Below are 24,458 nucleotides of genomic sequence, written 5' to 3' on the forward strand. Positions count from 1 at the left end.
ATCTGCTTAGATTCACATGCTGTGCATAGGCCGACATCTAGTGGAAGCTGCGGAGTATTACAGTTTGTTTTTCGAAACTCTAAAATGGGCGTCGACACAGGGCGTGCCAGTAATACTATCCCTAGTGTGACGTCCACTGTACCCAAGATCCCTCACGCGTCTACGATCCTCAGATGAACAAGTTACTTCTTACCTTGTAACGTTCTTTCGACGGGATGTTCCTCCGACGTATTCCTCATCTTAGATATCTCCTCCCAGCTCTGCTGGCCTCGGAAATATTTTTTTCTTTAGAGGGCGCTGCGCGTCGACGTCCTCCGAGTCGATGTCCCTCGACAGCCGCCGTATCGACGTCATCCTGCCTATAAAGGCCGCGCGCAGCGTCCGTTGCTCAGTTCCGTTTTGTAGCCCACAATAATACTTTCTGGACTAGACTAATCACCCTGAAGGAGCGTAAGCTGCAACAACATGGGAAGTAGAACTGCGGGGATGGATGGGAGGGCCGATGAGGAATATGTCGGAGGAACATCCCGTCGAAAGAACGTTACAAGGTAAGAAGTAACTTGTTCTTCGAAGGGATTGTGTCCTCTGACGTATTCCTCATCTTAGATAGGCTCCCATAGCAGTATTCTATAATTGGAGGAGGGAGTACTGACTTCACGCTGTCTTCTATTGATGAATAGAATGCAGTACACCCCTTCCAAACCTAGTCTCTTGACTGGAGGAGGAATCCAAATTGTAAAAACGTGTAAAGGTATGGACAGACGACCATGTAGCGGCCGCACAGATGTCTTTAACCGGCACGCCTCTTTTGAGGGCCGATGAAGCTGCAATACCTCTGGTCGATTGAGCCCTAAGGTTTTGAGGGGGCTCTTTCCCTGCTAGTTTATAACATTCCAGAATGGCTAGAATGATCCATCTGGAAATGGTCTGCTTAGTTATTGGTAACCCCAGCTTGTGACCTGCGTAACCTACAAACAACTGGTCTGCCTGTCTTATCCTGGCTAGTCTACTGATGTAAAAACTTAAAGCCCTTCTAGGGTCTAGCCTGTGTAACCTCTCTTCCTCTTTCCCCGGGTGAGGAGGAGGATAGAAAGATGGTAGGGTAATCTTCTGAGTGATATGGAATTCAGAAACCACCTTTGGGAGGAAATTAGGCTTCACTTGCAGGACAACTTTGTCTTTGTGAAATATTGTGTGAGGGGGTTTACAAGAAAGAGCTTGTAATTCGCTCACCCGTCTAGCAGATGTAAGTGCTATTAATAAAACAGTTTTAAGAGTAAGGAAACTTAACGAACAAGAATGGAGTGGTTCGAAAGGTGTGCCCATCAGGAAAGTTAGTACTAAGTTTAAATCCCATAGGGGAACTTGGAATGGTCTTGGGGGATAAACATTGGTTAACCCCTTTAGAAACTGTATTACCAAAGGTAATTTGAAATAGGATGGTTCTTCCGCAGTGCGCTTAAAGATGGATAGCGCTGCGAGATAGCCCTTAATGGTGCCAACTTGAAGGCCTGAATTCGCCAAATATAGAAGGAAGGACAAAGCCATTGGTGTACCACATGAAAAAGGGTCGATATTCTGTTCTCTACACCAGCTGCAAAATCTGTTCCAACGGCAGCGGTATAAAGACTTTGTTGCTGGCCTCCTTGCCGAAAGCAACACCTCCATAACATCATCAGGGAGGTCCCAATCCTTGTACCTCAACCTTTCAGAAGCCAAGCGTGAAGGTTGAGGGTTTTGATGTCTGGATGGAGAACCTGACCTCCCTTCTGTGAGAGTAGGCTCTCTCTGAGTGGAGGTCGAATTGGAGGGCAGATGGACAAGTCTAGAAGGTCTGGGTACCACGTTCTCCTGGCCCAATCCGGGGCAATTAGGATCATGGTTCTCCGGAATCTTCTCAACCTCCTGATCATTTGAGGAATGACAGGGACCGGTGGGAACGCGTACAGAAGCCGAAACTCCCAGTCCACTATGAACGCGTCTCCCAGAGCTCCTCTCTGGGGGAATTCCCTTGAGCAGAACAGATCGCATTTCCTGTTGATGCTAGTGGCAAACAGATCCACCTGAGGGGTTCCCCAAAGGGCGAAGATCTCTTGAAGGACTTCCTGAGCTAGTTCCCACTCGTGGGAGACTGTGCTCTGCCTGCTCAGAGCGTCCGCTGTCAAGTTCTTCTCTCCGGCTAGGTGAACTGCCGATAGAGAGATTCCTTCTTGGATTGCCCAAAACCAGAGCTGCATCGCCTCTCTGCACAGGGGTAGTGATCCTACGCCTCCTCTTTTGTTGAGGTAATGCATGGCCACTGTGTTGTCCGTCATTATCAGGACGTTTTTCCCTTGAACAGCTGGCAGGAACGCCTTCAGCGCAAGTCTGATGGCTCTCAGCTCTAACAGGTTGATATGTAGTCTGACTCCGATGGAGACCAACGACCGCTGATGGTCAAGTCGTTGGCATGGGCTCCCCACCCCGTGAGTGAGGCATCCGTGACTACTGTTATCTCCGGCCAGGGTTGCCAAAAATGTTCTCCTTTCAGAATGTTCTCCTGACAGGCCCACCACTGAAGGTCTCGAGCCACCCTGTCGGGAACCTGAAGAAGATCTGTCATTCTCCCTGAGAATTGTGACCACTGAGTCCTCAGTGCCCACTGGAGGGATCTCATTCTCAGGCGAGCCTCTGGCACTAGGAAAATGCAGGATGCCATGAGGCCTAGCAACCTCAAAAAGTCGAAGGCTGGGAGACGTTGGGCATTTTGAAACTTGGTAACCATCTGTAGAATATCTTGAGCCCTCACCTCTGGTGGCGAGGCTTTTCCCAGGGAAGTGTCCAGGATCGCTCCTATGAACTGGAGTCTCTGCGATGGTATCATTTGTGACTTCTTTAAATTGAGGGAGAAGCCCAATCTGTGAAGGGAGTGGCACACGTGATTTAGTTGGATCTGAGCTTGTTCCGAAGAGACAGCCCTGATCAACCAATCGTCCAGGTAGGGGTAGACATGAATCCCTTCCCTCCTTAGACTTGCCGCCACTACCGACATTAACTTGGTGAAGACCCTCGGGGCGGAGGTCAGCCCAAATGGCAGCACTCGAAATTGATAGTGAGAGTTGCCAATTGCGAACCTCAGGTATTTCCTGTTTTGAGATGGATAGGCACATGGAAATAAGCGTCCTGAAGGTCCAGAGATACCAACCAGTCCTGGAACTGAAGGGCCTGGAGGATCTGAGAAAGAGTGACCATCTTGAATTTGTCTTTTCTGAGGAATTTGTTCAATTCTCGCAAGTCCAAGATGGGTCTCAGTCCTCCGTCTTTCTTTGGAATGAGAAAGTAAGGGGAGTACCAGCCCTTGTTCCTCTCCGCTACAGGTACCGGTTCTATGGCACCTTTCTCTAGCAGGTCCAACATTTCCTGCAAGAGGAGCGGATCTGGAGCTTTCTGAGAGCTGATCCCCGGTGGATGACTCTGGAGGTATGCGTAGGAGAGGCAGGCAGTAACCTTGGGCAACTGTTTCCAATGCCCAAGCATCTGACGTGATAGCCTGCCATTCCGCCAGATGTCGAGTCAACCTGCCTCCTACAGGTGTCCTGTGAGGGAAGTCCTCAGAGTGGTTTTGGAGCGGCTGATGCGGATGCCGATGGTAAAGAGGCACCTTCTGTTGCTGCGGCTTTTGAATATCTACCCCGTCCACCTCGGGTAGTTCTTCTTTGTCCCCTTTGAGCTGGACTTCCTCTACCTCTTCCGAATGCGGAGTAGAAGCGAAAGGACTTGCCCCTCGCAGAGGTTCCTGTGGGACGAAAAGGTGTCTGACGGATTGCAGCGCCTAGGGATTTTGCTGCTGCTTTTGAAGTTTGCAGTTTCTTTAAACTGTCATCCGCCTTTTTCCTGAACAAAGAAGAGCCATCGAATGGCATGTTCAAGAGCCTGGCTTGCACATCAGGGGCAAAACCAGACTTTCTCAACCAAGCGAATCTCCTGGTTGTTGTACTTGCCGCCATTGCTCTGCTGATACTGTCAGCCGAATCAATGCCCGTCTGGACGGATTCGCACATAGCGTCTTTACCATCCTGTATGATATTCAGGAACGCCTCCCTTTCTTCTCCCTCCGGGTTGCAGTCAGCCGCTGTAGAAGCACACTCCCAAAGTGTATGGCTGAATCTAGCAAGGGTGCAAGTAGCATTAACAGATTTTAACGCCATGCCGAAAAAACTTTCTTTGCCATAGCATCATATTTTTTATCGTCCCTGTCCTGTGGGACGGTAGGATAAGCCGTCTTGACATCGGTAGAAGATGCTGCCTGTACCACCAGACTTTCTGGGGATGGGTGTTTTGACAAAAAATCCGGGTCTGTTGAGGATACCCTATATTTTGTAGACAGTTTTTTATTTACTGCCGGGACGACATCTGGGGTTTCCCAGTTCGTCATAATCTTCCTCTGAAGAGCTTTATGAAAAGGCACCACAGGGTCCTCCTGTGGGCCCTTGTCAAGAATATCCGTAAGGTCATCTTGTTGGAAAGATTGTGAAGGTGCAGACCACCCCATAAACTCTGTGATCCTGGCCATTAAGGCTCTATAGGGGGTTTCAGCATGCTCCCCCGGGTCTGGCCTAGCAAACTCCACCTCAGGGGAAGTGTCTAACCCACTTGCCTCATGTAAGGAATCATGAAGATCCTTTAACCTGCGTTCTTCAGAGGAAAATTCCTCTCTAATTGGGGTTACAGGTCCCTGCAACTCAAATGTGTCTTCCTGTTCAGACAATTCACCCTCTTCCAAAATTGAGGACATAGTTCTCAATTGTTCTGAACTCATAAAGGGTGTAAATCCCATTTCCAAGGCAGAGGGTGCCGAACTTGTCATTATCGGCCTCGAAAACGTCGATGTCGTCGACGCCGACGTCGAAGGCTTCGAGCGTGGCGTCGAAAACAAAGGCGGAGGCCTCGATGACCTCGACAGAATTGGGATTCTACTCGACAATCTCAAAACCATCGTCATCGAGGACCTGGGGATAGTCAGTGGGTGTGTCGTGACCGTGACTTTTCTTGGCGTCGATGCCGGTGTCGAAGCTGGCGTCGAGTCGACAGACCCGTGTGTCGAAGGTCCCTTCGACAACGGCGTTGAAGACACCGACCTCGGCGTCGACGGAACCTTCGAGGAAGGTTTGGAGGTCATAGTCCTACTCGAGGGTTCGAGACGCGCTCGAGAGGTTTCCTTCGCCGGGTACTGCGACTCGCGGCGTTTTTGACCTTCGGGTCTTTCGACCAGAGCATCGCTCTCGGCAGTCTTCGAGGGGGTCGAGGCCGCTTTCTCGAAGACGCTCATCATATTTTTGCGGAATTCCTCCCATTCAGCCCGGGAACTATGTTTCGTGGGGCAAGGGATTCTTTTTGGCGAAACAGGGGAAGAGGAAGACGGAGAAGGGGATCTTCGACGTCTCCTCTTCGAGTGCTTCGATCTCGAGAAGTGATGGGACCCACTCCGAGACCTGGAGCGCGAATGGTGACGAGGAGACGAATGTCTCAACTTTGTCGACGAAGAAGAAGCTTTAAAAGTCTTACCTTTCTCCAGCTTCCCCCTACGCTCCTTCAGAGCCTTAGCTGTCATGGACATACAGTCCTCGCACTCCGAACAATGGTGTTCAGCTCCCAAACACCACAGACAAACTCTGCGAGGGTCACTCAGTGACATCTTTTTTCCACAATCTCAGCATTTTTTGAAGCCGGATCGAAGAGTTGTCGGTTCCGACAAGGAAGCCATCGAGTACGGATCGAATAACTCGAGGTAAATAGGTTTAATCTGACAAGAACTGAGCAACGGCATTCCGAGGCACTGAGTAAGCGCGGAAAAACGGAACTGAGCAACGGACGCTGCGCGCAGCCTTTATAGGCAGGATGACGTCGACGTCGATACGGCGGCTGTCGAGGGACATCGACTCGGAGGACGTCGACGCGCAGCGCCCTCTAAAGAAAAAAAAAATTCCTAGGCCAGCAGAGCTGGAAGGAGATATCTAAGATGAGGAATACGCCGGAGGACACAATCCCTTCGAATGTATTTTTTCTGACATGAGGTAGCATGAGGAGTAGCGTGAGTACAGATAATCCAAGCAGATAGACAGAAAGGTAAGACTACAAGCAATCAAGCGCCTTCTCTCGAAGGGGAGGAAGGGTGGGTCGCATGTGAATCTAAGCAGATACAAGCATCAGAAATACGATTAAGGTGAGTAATGTATCCCTTCTGAGGCTTGTGGAATCTGCTTAGATCACATGCTGTGCATAGATTAGCGAGCAGTACCAGAAGAAGGAGGTGGGATGTGAGAAGGGTCATCAGCAAATAAGTGTCTTAGAACCGCTTGTCCCACTTGTGTATCTGCCTTGGAATGAGCGTCAATGCAGTAATGCTGAGTAAAAGTGTGAATAGAGCTCCAAGTAGCTGCTTTGCAAATGGTGTCAAGGGGAACATTTGCAATGAAAGCCAGAGTGGCCCCAATGCCTCTAGTAGAGTGGGCTCTTGGCGTAAAAGGCAGAGTCTTTTCAGAGAGTGAGTAACACAGCTGGATTCAGTTAATAATCCACTTCGAGATGGCACCTTTAGAGACGCGATCCCCCTCTCTGCCTGTAGCTACGGAGACAAACAGTTGATCTGTTTTCCTTAGCGGTCTTGTTTTATTTACATAGTAGAGGACCGCCCTACGCACATCTAGGGTGTGTAGTTTCACCTCAGCAGAGCTTTGCGGGTTCTGGAAGAAAGCCGGAAGCTCTATGGACTGGTTTACATGGAATTTTGATATAAATTTAGGTGAGAACCTAGGGTGTGTACGTAAAACCAGTTTGTCTTTATGGATAGTAAAGAAGGGATCCTGCACTGACAGAGCCTGAATTTCACTGACCCTTCTTATAGAAGTAATAGCTACTAAGAAGGCCGTTTTATAAGTCAGGTGTTTGAGACTGCTTTTATGCATGGGTTTGAAAGGGGGGCCCATGAGCTTGGCTAGCACCACATTAAGGTCCCACACTGGTGGTAGGTTTGAAATAGGAGGGTGAAGTCTCTTTACTCCTTCCATGAAGGCTTTAACTACTGGTACTTTCCACCACGACACCTTGCTATGGGAAGTGGTGTAAGCCGAGAGGGCTGCCAGGTGTACTTTCAGTGAGTTAAAAACCAATCCTGCATCTAGCAGGTGGAGCATGTATGTAACAATGTTGGAAGGAGTGCAATCAACCGGGTTGATTTGTCTACTCTGGCACCAGATAACGAACCTCTTCCACTTGTCAAAGTAACAGTGCCTTGTGTTTGGTTTCCTAGATTCCTTTAGGATGTCCATACACCTGTGGCAAATTGAGATGTCCAAACTCTATGACCTCAGGAGCCATGCTGCCAGGTTCATTGAGTTGGGTTGCTGGTGCACTGTTTGACCTTGGTGCTGGGACAGTAGGTTGTACCAGGCTGGAAGTTTGATGGGCTCGCACACCGCCATCCTGCGTAGGTGTGGGAACCACGGTTGTCTTGCCCACATGGGAGCAACTAGGACGAGTGTCATCGATTCCTTGTTCATCTTGTTCACCACTTTCCCGATGAGAGGAGTTGGTGGAAAAGCGTACGCAAACATCCCTGACCAGTTCATCCACAGAGCGTTCCCCTGGGAGTCTGGTTGGGGGAACCTGGATGCAAATCCTGGGCATTGTTTGTTTTCGCTTGTGGCGAATAAGTCTATAGTGGGGAAACCCCACTGAGAGAAGAGATCTTCTACAACCTCTCTGTGAAGAACCCATTCGTGTTCCTCTGGGAGGGAGTCTCTGCTCAGAGCATCCGCTAGGGAATTGAGCTCCCCTGGAACATGTTGCGATGACAGGAAGATGTTCCGTCTGAGTGCCCATTATCCAGATTTTCTGGGCAAGCTTGGACAGATTTGGCGAGCGAGTCCCTCCTTGCTTGTTCAGGTAGAACATGGCTGTAGAGCTGTCCGTCCGGATTTGCACTGACAGGTTTAGTAGATGGGGCTCGAACCCCTGAAGCGCTCTGAATACTGCCAGAAGCTCTAGCAGGTTGATGTGGTTCTTGGCCACTGAGTGAGACCAGAGACCCTGTGCTGTGTGGTGGAGATGGTGAGCTCCCCACCCCGTCAGACATGCATCTGTAGTGACTACTGCCTGTACTTCGGGATCGTAAAAGGGTTTCCCCTTTGCGAGATTTTCTCTTGTCCACCAGTGGAGGCTTTGTACCAGTGTTGGCGAAACGACCACTAGATCGTCCCACTGACCACTTGCCTGAGACCACTGTTTCGCCAACCATTCCTGCATGGGACGCATGCGCAGGCGCGCGTGGGGGACCAGGTAAATGCATGACGCCATCATGCCCAGTAACCGCATTGCTTTGCATACCGTTATTTGTTGACCGGACTGATAATGCGGAATTTGCAGTAGTATATTCCGAATTCTTTCTTCTGAAGGAAAGGTCAACCCCTCCTGGGTATCCAGGATTGCTCCTAGGAATTGTTTTGAGGTGCTTGGCACCAGGCTTGACTTCTTCTCGTTGATTGAGAAGCCTAATTCGTGGAGGAGGTCGATAGTCCTCTGAATGTTTGTCCTGCAAATTCCTGGGGTTTCCCCCATTATGAGCCAGTCGTCCTGATAAGGGTATACTGGGATTGCCTCCCTGCGTAGGTGTGCAGCCGCCACCGCCAGTACCTTGGTGAATACCTTTGGTGCTGAAGCTATCCCGAAGGGCAGTACCTTGAATTGGTAGTGGCGACTTGTCCACCTTGAAGCGCAAGTACTTTCTGTGCGCTGGGAACATGGAAATATGAAAATAAGCATCTTTCATATCCAAGGTTGCCATGTAATCCCCCTTTTTTAGGAGAGGGATTACCTCTTGTAGCGTGGTCATACGAAATTTTTGGGGCTTGACATACTTGTTGGCAGGCCGTAAGTCTAATACTGGGCGCATTGTCAAGTCTTTCTTTGGCACAAGGAAGTAAGTTGAATAAATACCCTTGTTTACCTGGTGTCCCGGGACAAGTTCTATCACGTCCTTTTGTAGAAGAATGGCGATCTCCTCGAGGAGAATCTTCTGATGTTCTAGGGAGTGTACTTTTTGTCGTGGAGGATGGTTCCGGGGACGCTGCAGTAGTTCTATACAGTACCCTGTGGATACTGTTGACAGCACCCATCTGTCTGATGTGATCTCTTCCCAAGCCTGGGTGAAGTTTGAAAAGGTGGTCCCCCTACTGGGGTTGCGTGGGAAGGGACCCTGAACTGAGCGTCACTGCTTTGGTGGAGGCGTGCCGCCTCCCTTGCTGGGGCTGCCTCTGACTTTACCACAACCTCTCCTATTACCTCTGCCATAACCCTGGGTAGACTGTTGGTTGTTGTTCCACTGTGTACCCTGCCCCTGGGAATAGTTAGATCCTCTCTGGGAATTTTGGCCGCGTGGGCGACGAAAATTACTATTCCCTCTCTGGTTGGGGGATTTATTGGTTAACTGGCCAAGGGATTTGAGTGTCTCGTATTCGTCCTTGGCATTTTTCAGTGCGTCCTCGACCGCCTTCCCAAACAACAGATCGGCTTCCACCGGTTTGTCTAACAATGATGCCTGAGTTTCTGTCTTAATACCAGACTGCCGTAACCACGCATGTCTCTTGATAACAGTACCTTCTGCTATCAATCTGCCTGCGTTGTCCAAGGCGTCGAAGGTTGCTTTCAAAATGCAACCCGACACGGCTCTACCCTCTGCGGAAATCCGAGCTAATTGGCCCTTTAACGGTTCAGGAGCAGAGGCTATGAGAGCTGCGACTTCTTCCCACTGATGGCAGTTGTAGCTGGCCAACAGGGTGGTGGAGTTAGCAATCCTTGCTTGATAGGCGGATGTTGAGGCTACCTTCCTGCCGAAACCGTATAGTTTTTTGCTCTCCTTGTCGGGAGGAGCTTCTGACGAAGACAAGGGTGTTCCAACCCTCTTACGAGTGTTGGTAACAACTAGGGAGTCTGGCTTCAGATGTCCTCTTATATAGAGAGGGTCAGACTGAGCTGCCCTGAAAAGTTTTTCAACCCTGGGATTGACTGCTCTGGTGAGGTTTGGGTTCACCAGGGACGGATCTATTCTCCGCTGAATGGATTTAAGGATAGGGATGGTCTGGGCAACCGGCCTCCTTTCTCCCACTAACTCTTCTGCGAAGTCCCTTTCCTCCTGTACACCGTGGGTGTCAATGTGAAAATGTTCTGCTGCGCGAGCGAGAACCTCATTTAGGAGGGGCTGGTTATCGACCGGGGAGTCGGTAACCGGGGCTTCGTTCTCTACCGGGGAATCTACTCTGTATGTTTCCGGGTCATCCTCTTCTTCTTCCTGGTCCTCATCATCCCCATAGTATCTCATCCCGGTTTGCTCTTCTATCATATCAAACTCTTGATCTCCACCAAAGGAAACCTCTCCTTGATACCGAGAGTATGGTGTTGCGTAAGGTTGTACCTCGAAGGGATCAGACCTCATCGGGGTTTCAAACCGGGCCTTCTTACTCGGGGGGATAGGATCAGTAGAGCCTGAGGGTGTGGCCCCTTGTGGATCATACGAGAGGAAATGTTCAGGATTTTTATCATAAAAATCAGCCAAGGAAGACATTCTTGACATGACCCTATCTATGTCTTCACTGGACCATTTTTTGGAACTGGGAATGACTTTCTCAGAAAGTCTATGGGATTTATCCTGAGTAGCCTTGCTGGTTGTGGACCTATCAGCAGACCTGGACTTGTCTGTCTCTTTAGGGGGGTTGGATTGTCTCACAGGTGTGGAAGAATGTACAGGTAGTTTCTTCTGCTGTTTTCCCCCCTCCCCGTGCATAGAAAAATGTTTTCCCTGTCCCTTAGTGGCTCCGGAGTTCTTCGACGCCTGGCGTCGCGGATCGGGAGAGGTGTCCCTGTCCTTCGAGCGTGGGGCCTCGCTGGTTTTAATTGCGGGCTCCGCCTCCTGGAGCGCGGCCTGGGGGTGGAAGTCGTCTTCGTCTTCCGACGATCGAACTTCTGTTAGCCGAGGGAGCGAGGCACTCTTGGCAAGAGTGGATGATTGCCTGGCGTCATGCGGCGATCTCGATCGAGAGCGCCCAGAGGACACCGAGTCGGACCGTTCTGTCTCTGCCTCTTCCCGAGAACTCGAAGTCCTCGAGTCTCGGTTGGACTTAGTGTGTTTAGTGTGTGTAGTATGTGAAGCGCTTGCGTCGCCGGTGGTCTTCCCCATAGCCGCCCTGCCGGACGACCTTCTGAGGTCGGGGACCTGCGCGCGGCTGTCTTTCGACGCCGTAATGCCCTCGCCGTCCGAAAGTACGGCGTCGCTGCCATCGCTGAAGGCGCCCTCCGCTGCCATGGCCGCTTGCCTGGCGTGGTGGTCCCAACGCTTCGTCGAACGGTCCTTAAGTGTCTTAGGTTTAAACCTACTACACGCTCTGCAGTTCGCTTCGGGGTGGTCCCTCGGCAAGCAGAGATTGCACGTGGCGTGCCTGTCGACCCAAGGGTATTTACGGTTGCACTTGGGGCAGAATTGAAAAGGGGTACCCTCCATACGCACCTTGAGGCAGCGGGCTGTTAAGTGTAGGAAATATATAAGGTGTACCTATATACCAAGAGTGTAGAGTATGTACCACCCCCCACTCTCCCTACTTGCAGGGCCGAGGCCAGCGGCCTTCCGAGGCCCAAATCCGTCGTGCAGCAGCCGACGGTCGATTTCTTCTCCAGCCGGCGTCGAGTGTCAAAGTTCGACGTTGGGGTGGGGAAGGATGTCAATAGATTATTATTTTATAATTTTAGCAAAAGTATGGCTAAGGCCAGGGGACTCCGCAAGATGCTTCCGACCAGTATGGCGGAAAAAAAACAATCTGAGGATCCTAGACGCGTGAGGGATCTTGGGTACAGTGGACGTCACACTAGGGATAGTATTACTGGCACGCCCTGTGTCGACACCCATTTTCGAGTTTCGAAAAACAAACTGTAATACTCCGCAGCTTCTACTAGATGTCGGGCTATGCACAGCATGTGATCTAAGCAGATTCCACAAGCCTCAGAAATATATATATATATAATACATTACTCACCGTAATCGTATTTCTGATGCTTGTATCTGCTTAGATTCACATGCTGTGCATAGGCCGACATCTAGTGGAAGCTGCGGAGTATTACAGTTTGTTTTTCGAAACTCAAAAATGGGCGTCGACACAGGGCGTGCCAGTAATACTATCCCTAGTGTGACGTCCACTGTACCCATGATCCCTCACGCGTCTAGGACCCTCAGATTGTATTTTTTCTGACAAGAGGTAGCATGAGGAGTAGCGTGAGTACAGATGATCCAAGCAGATAGAAGATAGATAAGATAAGACTACAAGCATCCATGCGCCTTCTCTCAGAGGGGAGGAAGGGTGGGTCGTATGTGAATCTAAGCAGATACAAGCATCAGAAATATGATTACGGTGAGCAATGTATCCCTTCTGAGGCTTTTGGAATCTGCTTAGATCACATGCTGTGCATAGATTAGCGAGCAGTGTTAGAAGGAGGTGGGATTTGAGAAGGGTAATGTCTTAGAACCGCTTGTCCCACTTGAGTATCTGTCTTGGAATGGGTGTCAATGCAGTAGTGCTGAGTAAAAGTGTGAATAGAGCTCCAAGTAGCTGCTTTGCAAATGGTGTCCAGGGGAACATTTGCAATGAAAGCCAGAGTGGCCCCAATGCCCCTTGTCGAGTGGGCTCTGGGCGTAAAAGGCAAAGTTTTGTCAGAAAGAGAGTAACACAACTGGATACAGTTGACAATCCACTTGGAGATGGGACCCTTAGAGACGCGATCTCCCTCTTTGCCTGTGGCTACGGAGACAAACAGTTGATCTGTTTTCCTAAGCGGTCTGGTCTTGTTTACGTACTAAAGGACCGCCCTACGCACATCTAGGGTGTGTAGTTTAACCTCAGCTGAGCTTTGTGGGTTTTGGAAGAAAGCCGAAGCTCGATGGACTGGTTTACATGGAATTTAGAAATAAACTTAGGTGAGAACCTAGGGTGTGTCCGTAAAATAAGCTTATCCTTATGAATAGTAAAGAAAGGATCCTGCACTGACAGAGCCTGAATTTCACTGACCCTTCTTATGGATGTAATGGCTACTAAGAAGGCAGTCTTATAGGTCAGATGTTTGAGACTTGTCTTATCCATGGGCTCGAAAGGGGGGCCCATGAGTTTAGATAGCACCACGTTCAGGTCCCATCCTGGTGGTGGGTTAGATATAGGAGGATGAAGTCTCTTTACTCCCTCCATGAAGGCTTTAACCACGGGTACCTTCCACCACGACACTTTGCTATGTGAGGTGGTGTACGCTGACAGTGCTGCCAGGTGTACTTTTAGTGAGTTGAAAACAAACCCTGCATCCAGCAGGTGGAACATGTATGTCACGATTGTGGAAGGAGTGCAATCAACTGGGTTGATTTGTTTATTCTGGCACCAGATAACGAATCTCTTCCATTTATCGAAGTAGCAATGCCTCGTGTTCGGTTTCCTAGACTCTTTTAGGATGTCCATACACCTCTGTGGTAAATTGAGATGTCCAAACTCTATGACCTCAGGAGCCATGCTGCTAGGTTCATGGAGTTGGGTAGAGGATGCACCTTCTGACCTTGGTGCTGGGACAAAAGATTGTACCAGCCCGGGAGTTTGATGGGATCGCACATCGAAAGTCTGCGTAGGTGTGGAAACCACGGTTGCCTCGCCCACATGGGAGCAACTAGGACGACCGTCATCGACTCTCTGTTCATCTTGTTCACCACCTTCCTGATGAGGAGTTGGTGGAAAAGCGTACGCAAACATCCCTGACCAGTTCATTCACAGGGCGTTCCCCAGGGAGTCTGGTTGGGGAAACCTGGATGCGAATCCTGGGCACTGTCTGTTTTCGCTTGTGGCAAATAGGTCTATAGTGGGGAAACCCCACTGAGAGAATAGATCTTCTACGATTTCTCTGTGTAGACACCATTCGTGTTCCTCCGGAAGGGGATCTCTGCTCAAATCGTCCGCTAGAGAATTGAGATCTCCTGGAACATGTTGAGATGACAGAAAGATGTTCCGTCTGAGTGCCCATATCCAAATTTTCTGGGCAAGTCTGGACAGATTTGGCGAACGAGTCGCTCCTTGCTTGTTCAGGTAGAACATGGCTGTCGTGCTGTCCGTCCGGATCTGCACCGACAGGTTCAGTAGGTGGGGCTCGAACGCTTGACGTGCTCTGAAAACTGCCAGAAGCTCTAGCAGGTTGATATGATTCTTGGCCACTGTGTGAGACCAGAGACCCTGAGCTGTGTGGTGGAGATGGTGAGCTCCCCATCCTGTCAGGCATGCATCCGTCGCGACTACTGCCTGTATCTTGGGATCGTAAAAGGTTTTCCCCTTGGATAGATTGTCTCTTGTCCACCAGTGAAGGCTTTGTACAAGTGTTGGCGAAACGACCACTAGATCGTCCCACTGACCACTTGCCTGAGACCAGTTTCGCCAACCATTCTTGCATGGGACGCAGGCGCGCGTGGGGGATCAGGTAAATACAGGACGCCATCATGCCCAGCAAAGGCATTGCTTTGCGTACTGTTATCTGGCGACCGGTTTGACATTGCGGAATTTGCAGTAGTATATTCAGAATTCTTTCCTCTGAAGGAAAAGCCAACCCCTCTTGAGTATTTAGAACAGCTCCTAGGAACTGCTTGGAGGTGCTGGGCACCAGACTTGATTTTTTCCTGTTTATGGAGAAGCTCAATTCGAAGAGGAGGTTGATAGTTCTTTGAATGTTAGTCCTGCAAATTACTGGGGTCTCCCCCGTGATGAGCCAGTCATCCAGATAAGGGTACACTGGGATTGCCTCCCTGCGTAGGTGTGCTGCCGCCACCGCCAGTACCTTGGTGAATACCCTTGGAGCCGAGGCTATCCCAAAGGGCAGTACCTTGAACTGGTAGTGCCGACTGTCCACCTTGAAGCGCAGATATTTTCTGTGCGCTGGGAACATGGCAATATGAAAATAGGCATCTTTCATATCCAATATTGCCATGTAATCTCCCTTTTTAGGAGGGGAATTACCTCTTGGAGAGTAGTCATGCAAAATTTTTGGGGCTTGACATACTTGTTTGCAGGCCGGAAGTCCAATACTGGGCGCATTGTCACATCTTTTTTTGGCACAAGGAAGTAAGTTGAATAAATACCCTTGTTTACCTGGTGTCCCGGGACGAGTTCTATTGCGTCCTTTGCGAGAAGATTTTCGATCTCTTCGAGTAGGATCTTCTGGTGGTCTAAGGAGTGTATTCTTTGTCGTGGAGGGTTGTTTCGGGGACCCTCTAGGAGTTCTATGCAGTATCCTGCGGACACTGTGGACAGCACCCATCTGTCTGATGTGATCCCTTCCCAAGCTTGGGTGAAGATGGAAATGCGTCCCCCTACTGGGGATGTGTGAGAAGGGACCCTGAACGGAGCGTCACTGTTTTGGTGGAGGCATGCCCTCTCCTTTATTGGGATTGCCCCTATCCCTACCACGACCTCTTTTGTTACCCCTGCCATAACTCTGGGTGTCTACTGGTTAGTGTTCCATGGAGTACCCTGGCCTTGGGAATAGTTTGAGCCTCTTTGGGAGTTTTGTCCGCGAGGCCGACGAAAATTGCCATTCCCTCTCTGGTTAGGGGGTTTGTTGGTTAGTTGCCCTAGGGACTTGAGTGTCTCGTACTCATCCTTGGCATTCTTCAGCGCGTCCTCGACCGCCTTTCCAAACAATAGATCCGGCTCCACCAGCTTATCTATCAATGATGCTTGGGTCTCGGCCTTGAAACCAGACTGCCGTAGCCAAGCATGCCTCTTGATGACCGTGCTCTCAGCAATTAATCTGCCGGCGTTATCCGCGGCATCAAAGGTTGATTTTAAAATGCAACCTGACACGGCTCTCCCCTCTGCCGAAACTCGTGCCAATTGGCTTTTAAAGGGTTCTGGGGCGGAGTCTATGAGAACCGCGACTTCTTCCCACAGGTGGCAGTTGTAACTAGCCAGCCGGGTGGTGGAGTTGGCAATCCTTGCCTGGTAGGCGGAAGTGGAGGCTACTTTCCTGCCCAAGCCATAAATCTTCTTGCTCTCCTTGTCGGGGGGAGCTTCGGACGATGACAAGGGTGGTCCCGCCCTCTTACGGGTGTTTGTAACAACCAGGGAGTCCGGTTTGAGATGTCCCCTTATGTACAGTGGGTCAGATTGGGCTGCCCTGAAAAGCTTTTCAATTCTGGGGTTTACTGCCCTAGTGAGATGGGGGTTAACAAGGGAAGGGTTTATCTTCCTTTGTGTTGACTTAAGGATAGGGATGGCCTGAGCAACAGGTCTCCTTTCTCCCACCAGTTCCTCTGCAAATTCCCTCTCTTCCTGAGCACCTTGGGTGTCAATGTGGAAGTGCTGTGCCGCTCTGGACAGGACCTCATTCAGGAGAGGCTGGTTATCAGGGGAGTCGGTAACCGCGGGCTCTTTCTCTACTGGGGAATCTACCCTGTATGTATCTGGGTCGTCCTCCCCCTCCTCTTCTTGGTCCTCATCACCCCCATAATAGCCTGTCCCAGTTTGTTCTTCGAACATGCCCACGTCTGGATCCTCACCCAAGGATGGATCTTCCTGATATTGAGAATAGGGCTGTATATAGAAGGGGTCTGAAGACTGAGTTGGTGCTTCACCCCAGGACTTCTTACTTGGGGGTATTGGATCCTTAGAGCCTGAGGGAGTTGACCCTTCTGGGGCATAAGAGAGAAAGTGTTCCGGGTTTTTGGCGTAGAAATCTGCCAATGATGACATCCTTGACATTACTCTGTCTATGTCATCACTGGACCATTCCCTTGAACTGGGAATAACTCTTTCCTGGACTGCTTTCCCTGTTTTATCCTGACTAGACCTACTGGCCTGAACAGGGACATGAGACTGAGACATGTCCGTCTGTTTAGGTGGAGTAGAATGTAGTTTAGGAGTGGAAGTAGGCTGGGACTGCTTACTTCGTTGTTTTCCCCCCTCCCCGTGGGTGGAAGAGCGTTTCCCCGATTTTTGGGCCCTATCAGAGCTTTTCAATGCCTGGCGCCGAAATTCGGGGGTAGAGGCCCTGTCTCTGGAGAGTGTAAGGGATTCGGTAGCAGCCTTCGCGCTGCCTGCAGACGCCGACTCCTGGAGTGCGGCCTGGGGGTAGAAGTCGGCGTCGTCCTCCGACGACCGAACCTCAGTCACTAAGGGGAGCAAGGCACTCTTAGCAACAGTGGAGGGTTGCCTGGTGTCATGAGGTGATCTCGAACGTGAACGCCCAGAGGACACTGACTCGGTGGACCGTTCTCTACGCGCCTCTTTCCGAGACCTCGACGTGCGCGTCGAGTCTCGGTTGGACCTTTGTTTGCTGGAAGTGGTGTGGGTAGCGCTCGTGTCACCGGGGGTCTTCCCCATAGTTGCCCTGCCGGACAACCTTCCGAGGTCGGGCACTTGCGCTTGGCTGTCCATCGACGCCACATTGCCTTCGCCGTCCGAATGTACGGCGTCGCTGCCATCGCTGAAGGCACCCTCCGCGGCCATGGCATCTTGTCGCCTGGCGTGGTGGGCCCAACGCTTTGTCGAACGGTCCTTAAGGGTCTTCGGTTTAAACCGACTGCACGCTCTGCAATTCGCCTCGGGGTGGTCCCTCGGCAAGCAGAGGTTACACGTGGCGTGTCTGTCAACCCAAGGATACTTGCGGTTGCACTTGGGGCAAAATTGAAAAGGGGTACCCTCCATACGCACCCTGTGGCAGCGGGCTGGGAGTGTAGGAATATAAGTAATGTACCTATATTAATCAGAGTGTAGGATATGTGCCACCCCCCACTCTCCCTACTTGCAGGGCCGAGTCCAGAGGACTACCGAGCCCTGGGCCACTTTCGAGGCCCAAATCCGTCGCTGTAGTCCAACGGTTGAATTTTCTCCGATCCGGCGTCGAGTGTCGATGTTCGGAGACTCAACGTATAGGTGGAATAAACAGGGAAATATATAACAATTTTAGCAAAATCTGACCAAGTCAGGGAACTCCGCTCAGTGCTTCCGACCAGCATGGCGGAAAAAAACAATCTGAGGGTCCTATACGAGTGAGGGATCATGGGTACAGTGGACATCACACTAGGGATAGTATTACTGGCACGCCCTGTGTCGACGCCCATTTTTCGAGTTTCGAAAAACAAACTTTAATACTCCGCAGCTTCCACTAGATGTCGGCCTATGCACAGCATGTGATCTAAGCAGATTCCACAAGCCTCAGAAATATATATATACATATATATAGCCATATATATTGAAGAAGGTACAGAAGACCCCTGGATGAAAGAAGGTGGAGTAACCCTTTTATAATTATGTCAATGAAAGCTATTGAAAGTATGTTTAATATGCGTTATATTTCAGTAAAGAAACAAAAGAAATATTGGGTCATGAAAATGAAGAGCTAGGCAAACATTGTACGCATGTATGTCACATCTTCCTGCACTTAAATAGGACATGTACTTATTTTCAGCGTCAAGGGTAGGCATATTAGAGTAGGAAGGGCAACACAAAGTGTTAATTATATCTTGCCAGGATAAAAACATTAACTAAAGAAGAGACCGCGGTCCTACGCCATCGGAAGAAGGACTGCAAAAAGTAAAGGCACAGAAGATTTGCAACGAGGGAGCCAAAAGAAGGCCTGCCACCACGTCTATATAAAAAAGATGACAGTGCACCATCGCCTCTACTCTAAAAAGATGAGATTGTGTTCTACCTAGTTATGGATAAACAGAGATGACCCCAGAGTCATTATTTCTAGAAAGCTCACAGCGACAAGGCTAATGCCCCACATGAAAAGAAGGAAATGAAAGACTTACTGAATGGGAACATTTTTGTTTGTTAGTATATCATGACTTTTGCCTCTATTTGGTTTATACAGGAAGTGAAGGATATTTTATCTATGGATGTGCCAAGAAGAAAGGAAAAGAGCGGCACAAGGGGCAGGCCTGCCTATCTTCCCAAAGCTCTGGCCGGCGGGCCAGATATCCATTCTTCACTCGGGCTTCAAGGAGGCAGTGGCCCAGGACTTTCCCTTCCCCACCCTGCTTGAAGTGGCAGGGCGGGCTTAAGCCTCCTTCTCCTTCTGTTGACCTCCTGGGATGCTCTGGCGCTGGGACAGGCCGTATTGCGGCACAGTCACGTCACCTGGTTTGGGCTATACATGCGGCCTGGGTTATGTTGCGCCTTATTATCCCGGACTGTGCCACGCATGTGGTTCAGAATTTGATTGGTTTGGCCCCTCCAGTCTAGCCCCCGGTGGCCCGACAGCACACACTGCCGTTTGGGTGCCCAGGCTGCTGCGTACATGTAGCCTGGGCCGTGGTAGATACTGGGCTGCCCCACACACACAACCCAGTTATTGAAGGATTTTTAACCGTGGGGGGGCTGCTCGAGGCCCCCCCCAGACGGAGCAACCATCTGCAGCCTCTTCCCTCCTCTTGCAACGATTCTCCCCAGTCTTTTCTTTTTTATTGCTCTCTCCCCCTGCCCAGCCCACCCCTTGGCAGGGGAGGTTTTGTCCATTGTTCCTTTTTTCCTTCTATTTCTTGTACAGTCCATCCAGACCCATGATGGTACAGTCCCGGTAAGTGAAACCGTATTACACATACACATACACTATATTGAATACAATATTTTTCTCTACACCCTGGGTCTGGTTTTATTTCTTTATTTCCCTTGGGGGACAGGAATGATGGGCCCAATTTAGACCATGGGCTGCATATTACTCACATAGAAGAACATGTAGAAAATGGTCTGGAAGATGATTATGTACCGATGGCAGGCCCCGTGGGGCAGCTTCTTCTGTTCCTGCACACGTGGCTCATTATAATTGGCATACTCGTAGTACTTCTGTGCCATCCTGCCGTAAGGTGAGAGGGGAAAAAACAGAGGTACTATTATTGATCGGCTTCCAAAATAAAGCCATACAGGTGGTGGCGAATTATCAGTTGCCCCTGCTTTGTCCATCATAGAAACATGATACAAGGCATTTTGTGGTGTACAATTAATCATCCCAGAAGGCTGTTACTTTGAACAGAATGACATTGCTTACATCGTGTTAACATGGATTTCTAAACTAACAGATTTCAGGAGGCCACCCTAGTTATAGTGAACAGGGGAATGCTGAGAGGTTAGCCAAATAATCAAGCTAAGCGTGGAGAGTGGTCAAGGCTTAGTCTCAGGAGTGAGTGAGGGTGGTGAGGGTTCCACAAGGAGTCCATACAGTGAAGCAAACAATACTTCCACTAAACAGGCGAGTACAACAATACTCTACTTATTATAGGCCCAAAACACACTAGAAAAATGAAACAAGCACATAGTATTATCACACAACATTTACTTATCAAATGTATATAGTCCCCTTAGGTTTGCAGAAATGCATACAATAACTTATTCAACACAACAAAGGTAAATAGTGATGCAGTAGGGAAACCCAGTTCACACGACTAATGCCTTAACTTTATAAGTCCATTCCCTATGTAGAAAGGGACCTTGTGCCCAAAAGTCACAAAGTTTCTTCTAGGAGAGGAGACAAATGTAGGAGGAGTTCTTGTGGTGGTGAAAATGTTTCCAGAAGACTTCTCAACAACATTACAAGCAAGTAAGATTATGTTTCTACCCTTTAGTGAAGCTTTTAGAACAAACTTTCAAAAAAGTGATGGAAGGTTTATGGTAAGGGGGACAAAGGAGGATGATTGTATTTCGAGCACTCACCCCCTCACTCTGATTTTCCCAAGTGACTAGGCAGGTCGACTGGGAGCCTTTCCATTGGAGGTAGCTTTTCCCACCGTTGGATCCGACTGAAGATGTCCAGGAGCGGAGGGCGCAGAGATGATTTCTGGTCGAGTCCAGGAGTTGAGAGCAACCCTTTTTGATGAAGAAATGCAGCAAGCACCGATGCAGGCCTCTTCAGAACACTCCACCAGACAGGGGAAAGCTGGTTACAGCGACAATCGCCGCGCACAGGTGACAGCAGGCAGTCGTGGTTGAAGAAGGCTTTCCAGGGCAGGATCCCTCGATGATGAGAAGCTGAAACTTGTCAGGAAGGCGATTTGTGGCACGAGCTGATGCCCACCAGAGTTCCGGATGGAAAAGCGGAACAGAGGTAGCCCACTGGAGAGCGGGTCGGTCCACCGGGAGGTCCGGTGAGGATTCCGAGGACTCCGGATGCCTGAATCTCAAGAATGTGTCGAGTCTGGTTGGTCCCACCAGTCCAAGAGTAGAAGCACCACAGAGGGCAGTCATCTTCGGATCTTCAGTTATCTGCTCTTCTACACAGGATATTTGGCTCCAACGCTGATCTGAAGAAATGACTGCAGGAGTCATCATATCCTAAATCCCGTACGGAAGCAAGTCCAATCACACCAATGGTAAGGATCTGCACCATTCAAACAGCCAGCAGAGGTCCAATCTGGGACCACTGTGGGTTTCACTCATGCACACACCCCCAGACTCTGGCGCCACAGATGTGGAGTGGGATCAGATAGTCCCACCCACTTCCTGTGTCCTCTCACAAATGGCATGCACTAGGCCACGAAAATAGCAGCTTTCCTGGTCAAATGCCTCACCATATTAGGGATTCCTGACCCGAGAAGGCAGGTAGGAGTTCAAGAAACAATATGGCCAAAGAACAAGCAAAACATCTTGTGGCATGATCATTTTAGGACACTAGCCACATTTAGTAGCCAGATGTGGTAAACGTGAATGTGCACACTAAAAGTACTGTAAAATTGGTAAAGATTGAACTGCTTTCACCAGCTTGTCTTAAGGCAATGCTGTGTGCACTGTTAAACAGTTACCCAAACAGGTAAAAAGTAAAAAAACAAAAAAGGAAACAATTTACCAGTACAGATAGTCTGAAGAACTGATCAGTGTTCCCGTGACTAAAGAGCAAAACGCCAGGAGGGTGAAGCTGAAGGATTCACTTCCCTGTAAAACGTCAGGACAGGTTAAAAAACAAAAGCAAAATGTTTTGGGGTTGTGGCGGGTCAGAAGAAGGACGTGTACACTCTTTGAGGACATGGTTCATGAATTTTTATTAAAGTAAAGTTATAAAACATATCTTTCCCTTTCACTATAGGTGGTCCCTGCCTATGTTACTAACTAAAGGTGCTCCTCTATCAGTCGTGAATGTCAAAAGGAATAAGTCCTCTGTCCATCACTAACCGAATTGACCCTACCACTATGAAAACTGACTTAATTTTGAAGAATGACTCCCTTCTCCTGAGAGTACTGTTATTACCATTCTGTAGGATTCCCTATTAAAATATAATCCTTAAATAATCTCTTGTGACTTCGTGGATCAGTCTCTAACTCTTCAAATCTACTGTTGTGTTTCACCTCTTCCTTGGGAATCCCTTTTTGTATCCTTTATAAGATCTACATCTCTGGTTGCTGGTTTCAGTGCATCTTTGGAAAAAACTTTTGCGCTACTAGGATTCCCCCTCCTGGGCAATTAATTTTCAGCTTGCTTTGGTCTACCTGACTTGGTATATTGTTAAATTGAATAGTTCCTTGGAAATCTGGCTCATAATGTTCTCTCGCTTTGATATGATGTCTTCTTGTAAAGAAAATCGAATTGCTTTCCCCTTTTCCCAGGGTATTATTATCCACTGCTCTACTTTTCTTTCAGTATTGATTCTTCCTCTTAAATCACAACAATTTAAGTTCATTTACGTCATAGTTAACTTTGTCTCATGAATTCTACTGAGATGAGTAGGTTGCACAATATAAATTATTCCCTCAGGCACTCCTGTGCTTCCCTTTTCCCCGTTAGCTTCACTAGCCTTCTTCCTCATGGACCTTTTCTCCGGTCATGGACTGCTGCTGACTTATCTCAGTTTGTGTTTCCCTCCTCACAGTCTCTCGTTTCCTTGCCGTGTCCATGTGCTCCGCTATGTGACCAGACACCCTGTGGCTTTATATTGTCGGTGGTATCGGTGATGGTTTGAAGACCAGCTGTCCACCACGGATCCTCCGTCATGGTCTCGCCACCACCTTCTCCCAAGCTCCTACCCAGTCGGCATCTCGAATTTCGGGTTGCAGAAGCTCTGGTATCCCACTCTTCGATATGGAGCGTGTTTGAAACGCGCGGGCTTCCTGGCCTCCGCCTTCTCCAGGTGTTATGTAGGTCAGGGCCTTGCCGGGCCAACGTATGCTTTCCTCTCTCTCTTCTCAATCCCTTCTCCGTGTATGGCTCCTAGAGCATATGCTAATCAACATACTCGTCCCAGTGGATTGAATCTTCGGATATAAAAGGACATATTCTCTTTCCACAAGGTAATGGGTTATGTTAGGTGTTTCTTCAACCCTGCCTTGGTATTTGAATGCTTCTGGTATTTTATAGCATTCCCATGTAGGCGACAGTGTGCACAGTTTTAGGGTGTTCCTCAAGGGAACAGGAGTCCTTGTCCCCTAAGGGGGAATCTCTCCCGGTGAGGTTTCACTTGCCTCTACCCCTCGATGCGGTGTTGCAGTGCGGGCATACCTCCTTAGCCTCACAGGGGGCAGGGGAGAGAAGGGACGAATTCCCTCGATTCCTCAGACGGGTCCAAAGATTATGGATGAAAATTTGCCTAAAAGAGAAATCTTTCATAACACATTGTACGAGACATCATTCACAGTGCCTATTATCTTACAAACATCCTAAGAGGACCTCTCATCTGCCATCTGAGCTCCTATTAACTTAAGACATGTGCATGGTAACATGTCTTACATCTCTATCACCAGCAAACATCTCACAGGGACCATTTCTTAGAAAATATAGAAGATGACATGTCTAACACCTACAGAGACTTAATTGAGCACTGACTAACTCATAACCAGTGTGACGTAACACCCCTCAAACCAGCAGACATCACATATAGCCACCTACTAATTTATGAGAAGTGTGTGATATGACAACTCTCACATCACCTACTACAGAAAGCAGGTGGGAGAACACATCAGGCAATCAAATCACCTATTAACATAACCCAGCTTGAAAATAGATACCTCATTAATAATTACTATAATATAAAACCAGTGTGAGGTGACATCTCTTAGATCAGAGACAGCACTCACATGCCCTAAACTACACCCAGTGTGAAAGGAATCTGTTGCATACGGAGGCTGGAGTATAATTGTCCTTACTCACTCACAATAATAACCCTGTAGAATCCCACCCACCCCCATTTGCTTACCGTGTGATATAGTTGCCCATGGAAGCCCAAAGGGGTACAATGGTGACTCCAATAGCGACAGCTGAGGGTACCAGTGTGTAATAACGTTCCCAGTAGTTGGTGGACACAAAGAGGGCGTAAATGCCAGTGGCCAGGAATATCATCCACTTGGTGCCGAAGAACCTGCAGGGGGTGATACAAAATGTTAAAAACAAATATGTACCAATTGTATTTACACGTCCATTTTCTCGACTTGTGTATATGT

General features: G+C 49.1%; 1 protein-coding gene across 2 annotated transcripts in view; it reads right to left on the reverse strand.

The window, feature by feature from the left end:
- The window catches only part of UNC93B1 (unc-93 homolog B1, TLR signaling regulator), a 334,830-nt gene that overhangs the window by 91,144 nt on the left and 219,228 nt on the right, over positions 1–24,458 (reverse strand). For both annotated transcript variants that reach the window (XM_069628924.1, XM_069628925.1), the window contains 2 exons: positions 24,215–24,376; positions 19,764–19,893 (listed from right to left, as the gene is read on the reverse strand). In XM_069628924.1, the coding sequence (XP_069485025.1) occupies positions 19,764–19,893; positions 24,215–24,376 (292 nt within the window). The remainder of the gene's footprint in view (positions 1–19,763; positions 19,894–24,214; positions 24,377–24,458) is intronic.

This window comes from Ambystoma mexicanum, chromosome 12, assembly GCF_040938575.1.
Source record: "Ambystoma mexicanum isolate Mex_15411 chromosome 12, UKY_AmexF1_1, whole genome shotgun sequence".
Lineage (NCBI taxonomy): Eukaryota > Metazoa > Chordata > Amphibia > Caudata > Ambystomatidae > Ambystoma > Ambystoma mexicanum.